This window comes from Anguilla anguilla, chromosome 15 (assembly GCF_013347855.1).
Source record: "Anguilla anguilla isolate fAngAng1 chromosome 15, fAngAng1.pri, whole genome shotgun sequence".
NCBI classification, from domain to species: domain Eukaryota; kingdom Metazoa; phylum Chordata; class Actinopteri; order Anguilliformes; family Anguillidae; genus Anguilla; species Anguilla anguilla.
The window spans coordinates 31,363,887-31,377,077 of record NC_049215.1 but is presented as its reverse complement, the minus strand read 5'-3'; the positions used below and the strand labels follow the sequence as shown (position 1 = coordinate 31,377,077).

Sequence of the window (13,191 nt, the reverse complement as noted above, 5' to 3'; positions counted from 1 at the left end):
GCAAGGACAGAGAGAGAGAGAGAGGGGGGAAGAGGCAGAAAAAGAGGAAATAGAGAGAAAGAGGAAAGGATTACAGTGAGTTAGTGAGTTAGCAAAGCAGAAAAAGTGGGAAAAAAAGGACTAAGGATGGAGTGAGAGAGAGTAAGAGAGACAGAGAGAGAGCTGTTTCAGCCAATCAGAGCCAAAAAAGGAAAAACGGCATTTTATCTTCGTTGCGTCCTGATTCACCATTCACCACTGGGGAGGAGGGGAGCAGCAGGTCCAGATTCCTGATCAAACTGACCACAGCTGCTCCTCTCTGACCAGCATTACATACAGAAATACACAAACTACACAACTGCAGCTTCTCTCTGACCAGCATCACATACAGAAATACACAAACTACACAACTGCAGCTTCTCTCTGACCAACTGTACATACAGAAATACACAAACTACACAATTGCAGCTTCTCTCTGACCAGCATTACATACAGAAATACACAAACTACACAACTGCAGCTTCTCTCTGACCAGCATCACATACAGAAATACACAAACTACACAACTGCAGCTTCTCTCTGACCAACTGTACATACAGAAATACACAAACTACACAACTGCAGCTTCTCTCTGACCAGCATTACATACAGAATTACACAACTGCAGCTTCTCTCTGACCAACGGTACATACAGAAATACACAAACTACACAACTGCAGCTTCTCTCTGACCAACTGTACATACAGAAATACACAAACTACACAACTGCAGCTTCTCTCTGACCAACTGTACATACAGAAATACACAAACTACACAACTGCAGCTTCTCTCTGACCAGCATTACATACAGAATTACACAAACTACACTGTGATAAATAGTGGGCATTATGGGTGAAATATGAACTAGGGGAAAAAAAAAAACCCCATAACTCACATTCCCTTTAACCCTGGGGCTTTCTAATGTGTGTGTGTGTGTGTGTGTGTACGCACGCGTGCGTGTCTGCTTGTGTTTACGTACGCAATCTCAGGGAATACAGGAAATGGAATTTCTTTAAAAAGTACACTAGAGCGATCTTATCTTCGTACGCACAGGACGGCATTCTGGGATATGACGGGCGCTCGCTCTTACCGCCGTACACCTCCGACGTGGACGCCAGCAGCAGGCGGGCACCGACTCGCTTGGCCAACCCTGGGGAGGGAGAGAGAGAGAGAGCAGACGTCAGGCCGGCGTTCAATCCATCCGTCCTGAACTTCGACTAACAAGCAAACGCAACAAGTTCTTCACAAACTCAATTTGGCACGTTGGATTTAGTAAAAGCCAAACCTGTTAAACTGTGTTTGTGAAGGGAAAAGAAAGCACAAATTTTCATGTAGCTGTCATAGACAAGGACACATTTTCATTAAATCCAGCCTATGAGAAATGCACCCATTCAGACAGGCATGAGCAATCAAACCCCATCACGCACTCCTGATCTGGAGCAATCACTTGATTTATTCATCAGGTCTGGGGAGAAGCAGACAGGACTACAGAATCCAACATGGAGGGGTCCACCATTGCAGGAAGAAAGGCACTCACACCCCCCCCCCCCAACACACTCACTGGGAGCAGCCATGCAGGGTACAAACTCTCCATGTCTACGAGCTTCCGATGCAAAACGGGAACGCAAACCCAGCGTGATTCCGGATATACATTTTTTTTTTCCGAGGCTGAAAACAGCGGGACTGACACACGGCGTTCAGACGGACAGCGCTGGAGGACCGGCTAACGGAACGAGCTGGCCCCCCCCCCCCCCACGTTCAAAACCAGCGCAGCGACAGCACGCTACAGCACCGCCGCTTCCCTCTAATTGCAATAAGCGAGACTCTCCGTGCAGCCGGGAGATGGAGACTCTATGGGTGGCTGCAGCAGGGGCATCAGCCTTCTCCAGAGGCTCTGAGCGATTACCCCCGACTAAGAGAAAAAAGAACATGTCCGCTCTTACACAGCCAGCCAGCCAGTTTTTATTTTTTAAGGAACGTGCCGGAACAGACATGCCCGACGGCAACGGCAGGGTGCAGGTGGGTATTTTTAGCCTGGAAATGGGAGCGATTGACCTATGAGAAACTAGAAATACCGCCTCGCGGTTGTATGCCTCCGCCCACCAGTAGCCAGTGCTCTGTTTTTCGCGGTGATGAATATAAAATGTCATCACTTCATCATTTTATCCTATTAGAGATTTGTGTGAAACTTAGAATCATAATTAGCGTATGAATTCTTGAGTTATGGCCAAAAGCGTGTTTTGTGAGGTCACACTGACCTTGACCTTTGACCACCAAAATCTAATCAGGTCATCCTTGAGTCCAAGCGGACGTTTATGCCAAATGTGGAGAAATTCGCTCAAGGCGTTCCTGAGATATCGCGTTCACGAGAATTGGGACGGACGGACGGACGGACGACGCAAAAACACAACGCCTCCGGCCACGGCTGTGCCCGAGACGTCTGGCAGACCACGCGCTGACGTCATGATGTGACCCGCCACTGACCCTCGACCCGTTCCTTCAGACCCGCTCCTCCCTCAGAGCGGAGAGCGCAGGCACGCCCGCCATGTTCGTGTCTGAGCTTAAAGCCACATCTCCCCCACAGTGAGCCACAGTGCCGCCCGCCAGACTGCCCTTGCGTGCGGATAAGTGCGCTTGAGAGAGTAATTAGTGTCGGGCAAACGAAGCGCTGATAAAAATGCGCAGTCACAGTCTGCTCTCCACGCTGAAGCACGCGGGAGAGCTGTCACCGGGTCCCGCCGCCGCCGCCGCCGCCACCGCCAAACCGCCATCTTCGCCCGACGCGCCAAATTCACCCACGCTGCTCTGCAGCACCGATATCTCTCAGCGGAAAAAAAAAATCATACCACGCCCGCATGATCTAAACATGCACACAAGCACGTTCTCTTCTCTGTTTTATATGAATAATGGTGTTTGATCAAACAGATCGGTTAGGCATGTATACTGACATACATAATACATACGTTGCAGAGGCCTAGAGAGCTCGCCCAGGGGTATCGATCCTTTCCGTACCAAATAGAGGACAGGAAGGGAACTTTACAATCTATGCGATTACCTGTACTCTCAGGGGACAGGGCAGCTAATAGATGTCTAATTGTTATAGCAGGGAGCAGTTATAAAAACTGCTTATCCAACTGTAATCGCAAGGGACATCAATGTAATCATCTAACTGGAATCACAGGAGACAGTGATGTAATTAACTAATAACTGTAATCACAGGAGACAGTGATGTAATTAACTAATAACTGTAATCACAGGAGACAGAGATGTAATTATCTAACTGTAATCACAGGAGACAGTGATGTCATTATCTAACTGTAATCACAGGAGACAGTGATGTCATTATCTAACTGTAATCACAGGAGGCAGTGATGTCATTATCTAACTGTAATCACAGGAGACAGTGATGTCATTATCTAACTGTAATCACAGGAGACAGTGATGTAATTATCTAACTGTAATCACAGGGGACAGTGATGTAATAATCTAACTGTAATCACAGGAGACAGTGATGTAATAATCTAACTGTAATCACAGGGGACAGTGATGTAATATTCTAACTGTAATCACAGGGGACAGTGATGTAATAATCTAACTGTAATCACAGGAGACAGTGATGTAATAATCTAACTGTAATCACAGGAGACAGTGATGTAATAATCTAACTGTAATCACAGGAGACAGTGATGTAATAATCTAACTGTAATCACAGGGGACAGTGATGTAATAATCTAACTGTAATCACAGGGGACAGTGATGTAATAATCTAACTGTAATCACAGGAGACAGTGATGTAATAATCTAACTGTAATCACAGGGGACAGTGATGTAATAATCTAACTGTAATCACAGGGGACAGTGATGTAATTATCTAACTGTAATCACAGGAGACAGTGATGTAATAATCTAACTGTAATCACAGGAGACAGTGATGTAATAATCTAACTGTAATCACAGGGGACAGTGATGTAATATTCTAACTGTAATCACAGGGGACAGTGATGTAATCATCTAACTGTAACCACAGGAGACAGTGATGTCATTATTTAACTGCAATCACAGGAGACAGTGATGTAATTATCTAACTGTAATCACAGGAGACAGTGATGTAATAATCTAACTGTAATCACAGGGGACAGTGATGTAATTATCTAACTGTAATCACAGGAGACAGAGATGTAATTATCTAACTGTAATCACAGGAGACAGAGAGCTCCATAATTTGTGGAATAAAAATATTTTTTCTTGATTTGGCTCTCTACTCCTCAATTTTGAATTTGTAATTAAACAATTCACGTGGTTAAAGTGCACATTCTCGCTGTTTTTTTAAGGGCATCTGTACAAGTTGGTTTCACTGTGTACAAATTTCCATACTTTTTACACGGTCCCCCCTGTCAGAGAACCATAACGTTTGTGACATACTAATGTTACGTATTGAAATCCATATTCAATCTATTCTATATTCGGAGGAGACCGTAATGTTGATATGTAGCCACATTCACAGGACACACTGATATTGGTATCTAATTTAATCTCAGGAAGAGTGACACTGATACGCAGTTACGGTCACAAACTGCAGCGCTGACGGCCTCTGGTCTGGCGTGTTCGGGAGCGCGCCGGGAGCTACACACACAGGCTCGTGTTTCTCAGTCGGCAGCCGACGCAGACGCGCGCAGGTCTGAATGCAGATGAGACCACCGGCGCTCCCGCCTCTCTGCTGTTGCCATAGAGACGCGCGCTGGCCATCCTCCCCCCCCCCCGCGCTGGATAAGCTCCTGGACTTCGCGGCTCTGACTGTACGTTCAGGCTCAAGCCCGCCGCTCGCAGGGCCACAGAACGCGAGCCGCACGCCACGCTTTTCTGAAACCGACGCATTTTTCCCCCCTTCCGCCGCGGCACCAGGCAGGAAAATGAGCTCATACACACTTTACACACGTTCCCCTGAAGTAAGAACAGCAAGACACTCGGAACACAGGAAACTGAACTACGACAACACTGCAGAGGGGAAGAGAGGGGGAATTAGAGGAGAGGAGTGAAGCAACATTCATAAGAATGGGGCGTAAATCCAAAATCCAGACTGGGCGGAGTTAGCGGGGGTCCCGTGTAGGGGGGGTGGGGAGTGGGCCTGGTGATGTCACTGCACAGCTAAAAACCTCTTCTCCTCAGTAAAATTTAAGATGATGATGATGGTGATTGTTATTATTACCTCTCATTGGGCCTCCTTCACGAAACATGCGTACAATCACATTTGATTGTGTGTCAGAACGTTTCCACTAACAATTCAGTATTCACCTTTTTTTTCCCCTTATCTGTATTTATTCATGGACGTTTCCTTATGCATGAATTGCATGAACAGGATTGTGCATAAAAGTTACAATTAGTCAGCATTCATCATCTCATACTCCTGGGATACGCGAAAAAACAAAGGTCTGCGCGTGTCACGAATCCCATATTGGTTTTTCATAGGAACATTTTTTAAGAGCAAAAGTAAGATCAATTTAATAAAAGTTTTGTGAATGAGGCCCAATGTTCTCATTTGATTTACAGTGCTTTGATCTTCTCGACCAGCGTGTTAAGAACAGCATGTGTTCTAGTGCCCCCCCCCGGCACGGGACGGGGGGCTGCTGACTCACCCAGCATGTTCAGCGTCCCGATGGTGTTGGTCTTCAGGGTCTTTATGGGGTTGTACATGTAATTCGGGGGAGAGGCGGGGGAGGCCAAGTGATAAATCTGATCCACTGTTGGGAAAATATAAAAATAAGTTAGTGAAACTGAACACACACATGTACACACAAACACACACACACACACACACACACACACACTCACACACATACACATGCATCCACACACGTGTACGCTCGCACACATGCACGCAAGCGCACACACGCAGAAAATACCCATCATATGCAACTGCCACATTACAAAACCCAGAATTCCTCAAAGACGTACAGAGTTTCTGATTTTACTCGGCAAACATAATACAGCAGTGCTGCTGACACAAGAGCACAGCCACTTCAATATTAATGTGAGCCATAATTGGTTGGTTTGTCACGAACCCTTTCATTTACAATTATCACATCGCAGGCTACAGCACAAACAATACAACCCCACGATACACTCAAAAGCCCATCACTCCCTCCTGATCACACACGATTGGTCACATCTTCAACGGCACCGTCCGCAGTGCTTTTGAAAGGCTCCGAGCCGCACAGTAGTCTGGCCACCATTCGGCAACGCGGCTCACAGCAAAAGGACTTCTGTCAAAAACAGACAATTATCTGCCGTAGAGTCAAAAAATAAAAAAATAAAATAAAAATCAGAAGACAGAAAGAAGGGTTGAAGAGGAATGCAATATGAAGCCCGAGAGAAAGCTGGAGCTGGACTAACGAGGAGAGTGTGTGTGTGTGTGTGTGTGTGTGTGTGTGTGTGTGTGTGTGTGTGTGTGTGTGTGTGTGGCGGTTGGCGGTGCGAAGCCATGGTTACGGACATAGTTACGGAGTTCCGCGGCGCGTAGTCCCGCGCGAAGCCCTCCGGAGAGCCGCGTGGTTAGCAGGCCGGCGCGCGCCTCGCCTCGTCCAATCAGGAGAGCCGACTGACAGGCCGCCGCTCGTTAGCCGGAGCGACCGTCGCGACTCGAGCGTGATGCGCCAAACTTTATTTATTTATTTACTTATTAACCTTCGTTTAAACAGGAAAAGTCTCATTGAGATCAAAAATCTCTTTTACAAGGGCGTCCTGGCCAAGACAAGGCAGCAGCACAATCAACAGGGTTGCAGACATAACGACGTATAACAATTCACAATAAATAAAAAATTACACTCGATTAGCTCGAGGTTCGCATCGGACACGTACGCTTGTCAGAGCAAAGCAGCGGGCGTCTGGTGTTAAAATGCAATGGAACCGACGCTTACAGTAAAGCAGCTCATTTTAGTCGCGTACTGACAGGTCCGACAAGCAAACGCACGAGTCGGGGGGGGGGGGGGGGGGTCGTGAGTCATAAAAAAAAAACAGGATATCCTCGTGTATCCTCATTTATCTTTTTTTACGAGAGGGGCCTGCTGTCCGGTGGCTGGCGTCGGTCCGAAGGCTCGCCGAGACACGCGTGTCCACCTCCAGGGACAACAAAACATTTCACAGAGGGGAAGTTCCCGAATGGAAGAAAACGTACAACAAAGGCGAAGGATAAAAGGTCGCGCTTCAACTAAAATGACAGTTAGGGGAGCGCTGAAAAAACAAAAATCTAAGCCTGCTGCTCTCAAACGACAGAACAGCGAGTGCACAGCCAGAACAGCCAAGAAATGAAGTTACAGAAACTGGACTGTTCCATTGCACCTGTTTATTAGCTCAACGACAAGACTGTTGAGGGTAAATGGTAAATGGACTGCATTTATATAGCGCTTTTATCCAAAGCGCTTTACAGTTGATGCCTCTCATTCGCCAGAGCAGTTAGGGGTTAGGTGTCTTGCTCAAGGACACTTCGACATGCCCAGGGCGGGGTTTGAACCGGCAACCCTCCGACTGCCAGACAATCAGTCTTACCTCCTGAGCTATGTCGCCCTGGGGGTAAGAGGAGCAGAATCTCTTCATCTCCTGTTCATCTCCTCCTCATATCTCCACCAGCAGCACATCCTGCTCCGATGAGCCCAGACCAGTTACCCTCCACCAGGACAAATGAGAGACCCGGACCCTTCCGTTCCACTATACAGACCCGTCTCTTATTCTGTTATTATATTTACCCACAAAAGTTTAAACACGTCTCTAAATTTGTAATGCTGCACAAGAACCAAAACAGCAGCGGCGGGAGCCACAACATTAATAACACAAATAACAAAGCTATTCAGAGTACAGGCGGTGAGCACACGCCAGCACATACAGCAACGATCATTCAGTGTAAAACAGAAGTCAATTGTTTATACAGTTAAAGCATAGGCTTCAAAACGAAATAAACATAGCGTGGCTATTACGGAAATATAGTCTACATCTAAAATAAATTAGAGGGAATTCAGTGACTGCACAATGTAGAGAGCTGCTTCATTGTTCCCTAGGTGATGGGTACTGAGAGAGAGCCCCCCCCCCCCCCCAGTGAGGCCAATCGCTCCAAGAAGGTTAAACAAACTCAGCAGGTTCCAATGAGCCCGGTGACACCTGGATATACGGCAGGCCTGTGGGTTAGACACCGAAGGCTGAGGTCACGACCTCTTTCACACAGCGCTCGGTCAACAGCTCCACACATTGCACACCTCTAACTGAGGAGACGTGACGCGCTTTCATCGGAAAAACCCAAACGGAGGGGTACGTGGTAGAAGCGCTAAGTGTCGTGTTAATTAATCCAGAACCCAGAAGCGGTAAATCTGACCTTTCACCTGAGGAACAAAGAGCATACTGACTCCCACCTGGCTTCTCTAATAAAACATCCACGCCTTCAGCCCTGGACGGTTTCTTCAGCTTTTTGAAGCGAGGTGAAAAGGGCAAAGGTCAGCGCTCACGTTTTAGCCGATTTCTTGCCTGCAGCTATGTGGGGGGAGGGGGAAAAAAAAGAAGCAAAAGTTGCGTTCTGCTTTCTAACAGAGCAAGAAACAGCAAAACGCCAAACAGATCCAGCAGAGTCTAGACTGCAGTTCGCGTTCGCATTTTTTGAGCCACACGCTTTCCTGATCGATGAGAGGACGACAGACTAAACGTAAAAAACAAAAGCAAAATGACAGGATAAAAAAAATAAATAAAAAAAAAACTGCTTTAACAAGGACAAACCAAAGGCCGGCATTGTACAACCGCACAGTGACCACACAGGCTGAACCTCAAGGCCTCAGGTGGAATCCAGACCGTGACCGTGACGACTGTGAGCGGCAGCTCCACAGGGCGACACGCGATTGGCTACCGCGTCGCCCAGGGAACGGCAGGGTTCCGTCCGATAGGGCTCCACATGCAGACTGCAGTCAACGCCGCGTATGACAGGAGTGTTTCGGAGGAGAACCGCGGTCGTTCGCACCGATCCGGCAGACGGCTTTCCGCACGTACGCGGCTGAGGCGGCAGACAATTGGCCAATCCAAATTCGTGAAAGAAAGTAAGAGGGAACTTAAAGAACGGCACAGTGGGACACTGGTTTTTTTTTTGTTTTAAAACTCCAACTCAGTTCAAAGCGCTGAAATAGTTGAGAAATTCTATTAAAATTTAAAAGGAGGAAGGAGTGAATGCAAATCTCCATCTCACGTTCGTCCTCCATCTAGAAAGGCTATCAAGCGATTCGTTTTATTCCAGCCTCAAACTGAAAGGAGATAGATGAAAAAGAATACTGGAGATGTTCAAACTCTTTGAACCGGCAATCACTCACTGTCACTGTTTGTTGCCGGGTGACCCTGCGTCTCACAAATATGTGACTATTGCACGTGTCACAGGCACAACCGTGCGTGAGATAAATTAATCACAGCACGTCGAGACTGATTTTTAAAGTTTGAATTTCAATACAGGTGGAAGAATATAAATTAGGAGCTTTTCCTTGAAGCACTAGGGCCTTGATTATTAAACACAAAAACGGACGCTGCAGCTTTTGCCAGAGTTACTCAGAGAACCCAACCAATTCACCAGTAGGTTAAAGAGCAACCGGAAAACGGTGGTTAAATCCCCTGGCCTTTTAACAGTGTTCCAGTTGAAAGGGGGGACTACTGTTGCAGGAGAATCAGGTGAGGTCCAGCAAGGCGCTTGATAGAGATCAGGTGAGGGCTTTTCAGGTGGAACAGGTGAAGCAAGACAAAGTGCACACTTCTAAGCAGTGAAAAAGTATCATTTCTAACGGGTGAAAAAGTATCATTTCTAAGCAGTGAAAAAGTATCATTTCTAAGCAGTGAAAAAGTATCATTTCTAAGCAGTGAAAAAGTATCATTTCTAAGCAGTGAAAATACACTCTTGAGTAAACACTGGGACAGGGAGGCATCATGGACACCGGGATGAGTGGAACCCTCACGCTCAACTGCTGCCTGCTTTTAACCAATCATGCTGCTCTCCTAGGCAAGCAAACTTGTTTGATTGGTTCACATGAGCTGGTGATATATATACGTACACACACAGCCATTACATTTCCACAACACCATCTCAGGGGGGCCGGTGTTCCAGGTCACACCGCAATTAGTACTTCCTGTCAGTCGTTTGCACTTATTTTCGTAACAATATGGCAATAAGGGCTTTAGAGAGGTACACATCCCCCCTCCCAATTTGGACATCCTGAGTGCATGCGCACACGCTGCCTCCTCTTTGTTAAGGGTTCTTCATTAAGCTTTTCATTTGTCTTCATGTTTCTCACACATTGCTGTCTCTCTTTATTGAACGGCAGGCCGGGCCTCTTTGTCCACTCGCAGGCAGCAGAATTATTACGCTTTATCTGTGAATCAATGGCGGGTGAAGCTGCCCTCTTTCCTCCCCGGCCTCTCTTCGCTGCGGTAATTGCACCCGGCAGCGGCACTCCATTAAGTGGGTGTTTTTTCATGTTCCGGAGGCATTCACAGGCACTGGAACAACTCTCCGCGCTCTCTGATTATGCGCCTCGGGGCCGGGAGCGACGGCGTGTTACAATGAGGCTGAGATGGAAGGCCCGGCGTCCCGGGGTAATTTTAAATCTCCTCCTCGCGGCGCTGGGATTGAAGAGCGCTGCTGCTTTCTGATTGCAGGAAGGCGCGCTCCGCGGGCTGCATTCACAAGCGGTCTCCGGGCTACCGCGCTGCTCTGTGTCTCTGCGATACGAAACTTTTTTTTGTACGGTATTTTACGGCGGCCATCTTAGCAAGGTCTCCCTTCTAAAGGAAGGTTTTGAAGAAACTCCAGATTACACAAGAAAATAAAAAATGTGATGATCTTCTGCCAGCTGAGTAAAATACATGAACTTGAAAGTAGCTAATCCGTGGTGTTTTCACACCCAGTTTGGCTAAAAGGCAGTGGAAACATGGCGTGTTGGGTTCACAGCCAGTTCACAGTCCACACAGAACACCCCCCCACTCTTAAAGAGCTACGTGTTGGGCGCCTACATTAAGTACAGTAAAACCTGCTGTTTATGAAGTAGCCTTCCTGTGTGTGGAGCAGAGCTCTGGACCCTGCTGCTCTGGGCCCTGCCGCTCTGGACCCTGCCGCCATGGGCCCTGCCACTCTGGACCCTGCCGCTCTGGACCCTGCCGCTCTGGACCCTGCTGCTCCAGACCCACCCTGCCACTCTGGACCCTGCCGCTCTGGACCCTGCTGCTCTGGACCCTGCCGCTCTGGACCCTGCTGCTCCAGACCCACCCTGCCACTCTGGACCCTGCCGCTCTGGACCCTGCCGCTCCGGACCCTGCCGCTCTGGACCCTGCCACTCTGGACCCTGCCGCTCCGGACCCTGCTGCTCCAGACCCTGCCGCTCTGGGCCCTGCTGCTCTGGACCCTGCCGCTCTGGGCCCTGCTGCTCTGGACCCTGCCGCTCTGGACCCTGCTGCTCTGGACCCTGCCGCTCTGGACCCTGCTGCTCCAGACCCACCCTGCCACTCTGGACCCTGCCGCTCTGGACCCTGCTGCTCCAGACCCACCCTGCCACTCTGGACCCTGCCGCTCTGGACCCTGCTGCTCCAGACCCACCCTGCCACTCTGGACCCTGCCGCTCTGGGCCCTGCCGCTCTGGACCCCCCCTGCCACCCTGGACCCCCCCTGCCACTCCAGACCCTGCCGCTCCAGAGAGAGCGGCCGGGGCTCACCTTCGATGTACAGCGGCTCCACCACGTCGTGGTTGATCAGCTCGAAGTTCTCGTGGCCGATCCAGTGCTCCACGTTGCGCTTGCGGCCCGTGAAGAAGTTGTCCACCACCGTCACCTCGTGCCCGTCCATCATCAGCTTGTCCGTCAGGTGGGAGCCCACAAACCCCGCCCCCCCGGTGATCTGGGCGGGGATAAGAGAGCGAGCAGGGAGAAACAAGCCAATGAAACGCAGGAGTCAGGCCACCTGAGGCCCGTACAGCACAGACCAATAGCATGAGCGCTACTGAAACTGCAATGCCTGTGGACGCCACCAGGGGTACGCAGGCAGCATGGCAAAACCATTCTGAATTTGGAGAGACAGCGTATTATATGTAATACACTGAAACAGCAGCATTATGCATAGATAATAACGCTAACATAAAGATAAAGTAATGCTCCCCCACTAAAGCTGTCGAAGGAATAGCCAACCACGGAAGAGCCTAATACTTCCCCAAATGAAACTACCAAAGCCAGGTCAGCCATGCTTAAACACGGTCTTACTTGTTTTTCCAGATATCAGGTCAGCTGCGTAGACCACAGACCTGTTAATTATCTTGAAGTCAATAAAACTGTTCTTAAGGTAGAACTGACTGGTGTTCGCGTCTTTAAATTTACCCAGCATGCCCCCTCCTCACAGGCAGCCTCGAGAAACCCATCTGTAAATCTCGAAAAAAATAAATAAAATAAAAATAAAAAATAAAACGTCAACAAGACACCGCCGGACAGCATCATAAAGACAAACCCTCCTGACCGAGGACGTGGGCGAGGAAGCACATCCTGCTTGGTGGTGTGGGACATTACGAGCAGTTTTTCTGTCAACGTTCAAAAAACAAGAAGTCGTAAATAAAAAAACGTTCCGAGTTTCATTTCCAATTACGGCCTCCCTTGAACAATTTTCACATTTTATTGCCACAAGTTTTGAGGGCAAGAAACTTTCACACATAAAATTTTTTTTTTTTTTCTGGTCCACACAACCTTCTCCACACTGCCAAGGAAAACACAACACAAATTAATTAATGAGGGACGAAAACAGAGAAACCCTGGAGGGGAAGTGGGGGGGGGGCAAGGATCCAGGTGCACCCACCCCTTTTGCCTGAAGTGCACAATGTACCCCTTCGATTTTATAAATTAAATAAATAAATAATATTTGTATTATTATTATTGTTGCCGTCATTAATTTTCATTCATTTACTTTCGTAAATTATATTGTGTAGAATAACTGGGTGTCTTGAAACAGTTCTTCGAGGTTGGTGAGGCCTTTTCTCACTTTGAGCACCTGCCCCTCATAAGGTCTTGGGCCGGCCCTAGAGAGGGCCTAATGCACCATGGGAAGCCTAAATTAGCAGAGGCACCAAATTGCCCCTTGCATGTGCAAACGATGGTTCACATGACTTCAGAGAGATAAAAGAAACTCAATGG

At 48.2% G+C, this 13,191-nt stretch overlaps 1 protein-coding gene across 3 annotated transcripts in view; it reads right to left on the bottom strand.

The window, feature by feature from the left end:
• uxs1 (UDP-glucuronate decarboxylase 1) overlaps window positions 1-13,191 on the bottom strand; it is a 49,122-nt gene that overhangs the window by 21,504 nt on the left and 14,427 nt on the right. For all 3 annotated transcript variants that reach the window (XM_035394269.1, XM_035394270.1, XM_035394271.1), the window contains 3 exons: window positions 11,734-11,914; window positions 5,652-5,756; window positions 1,109-1,168 (listed from right to left, as the gene is read on the bottom strand). In XM_035394269.1, the coding sequence (XP_035250160.1) occupies window positions 1,109-1,168; window positions 5,652-5,756; window positions 11,734-11,914 (346 nt within the window). The remainder of the gene's footprint in view (window positions 1-1,108; window positions 1,169-5,651; window positions 5,757-11,733; window positions 11,915-13,191) is intronic.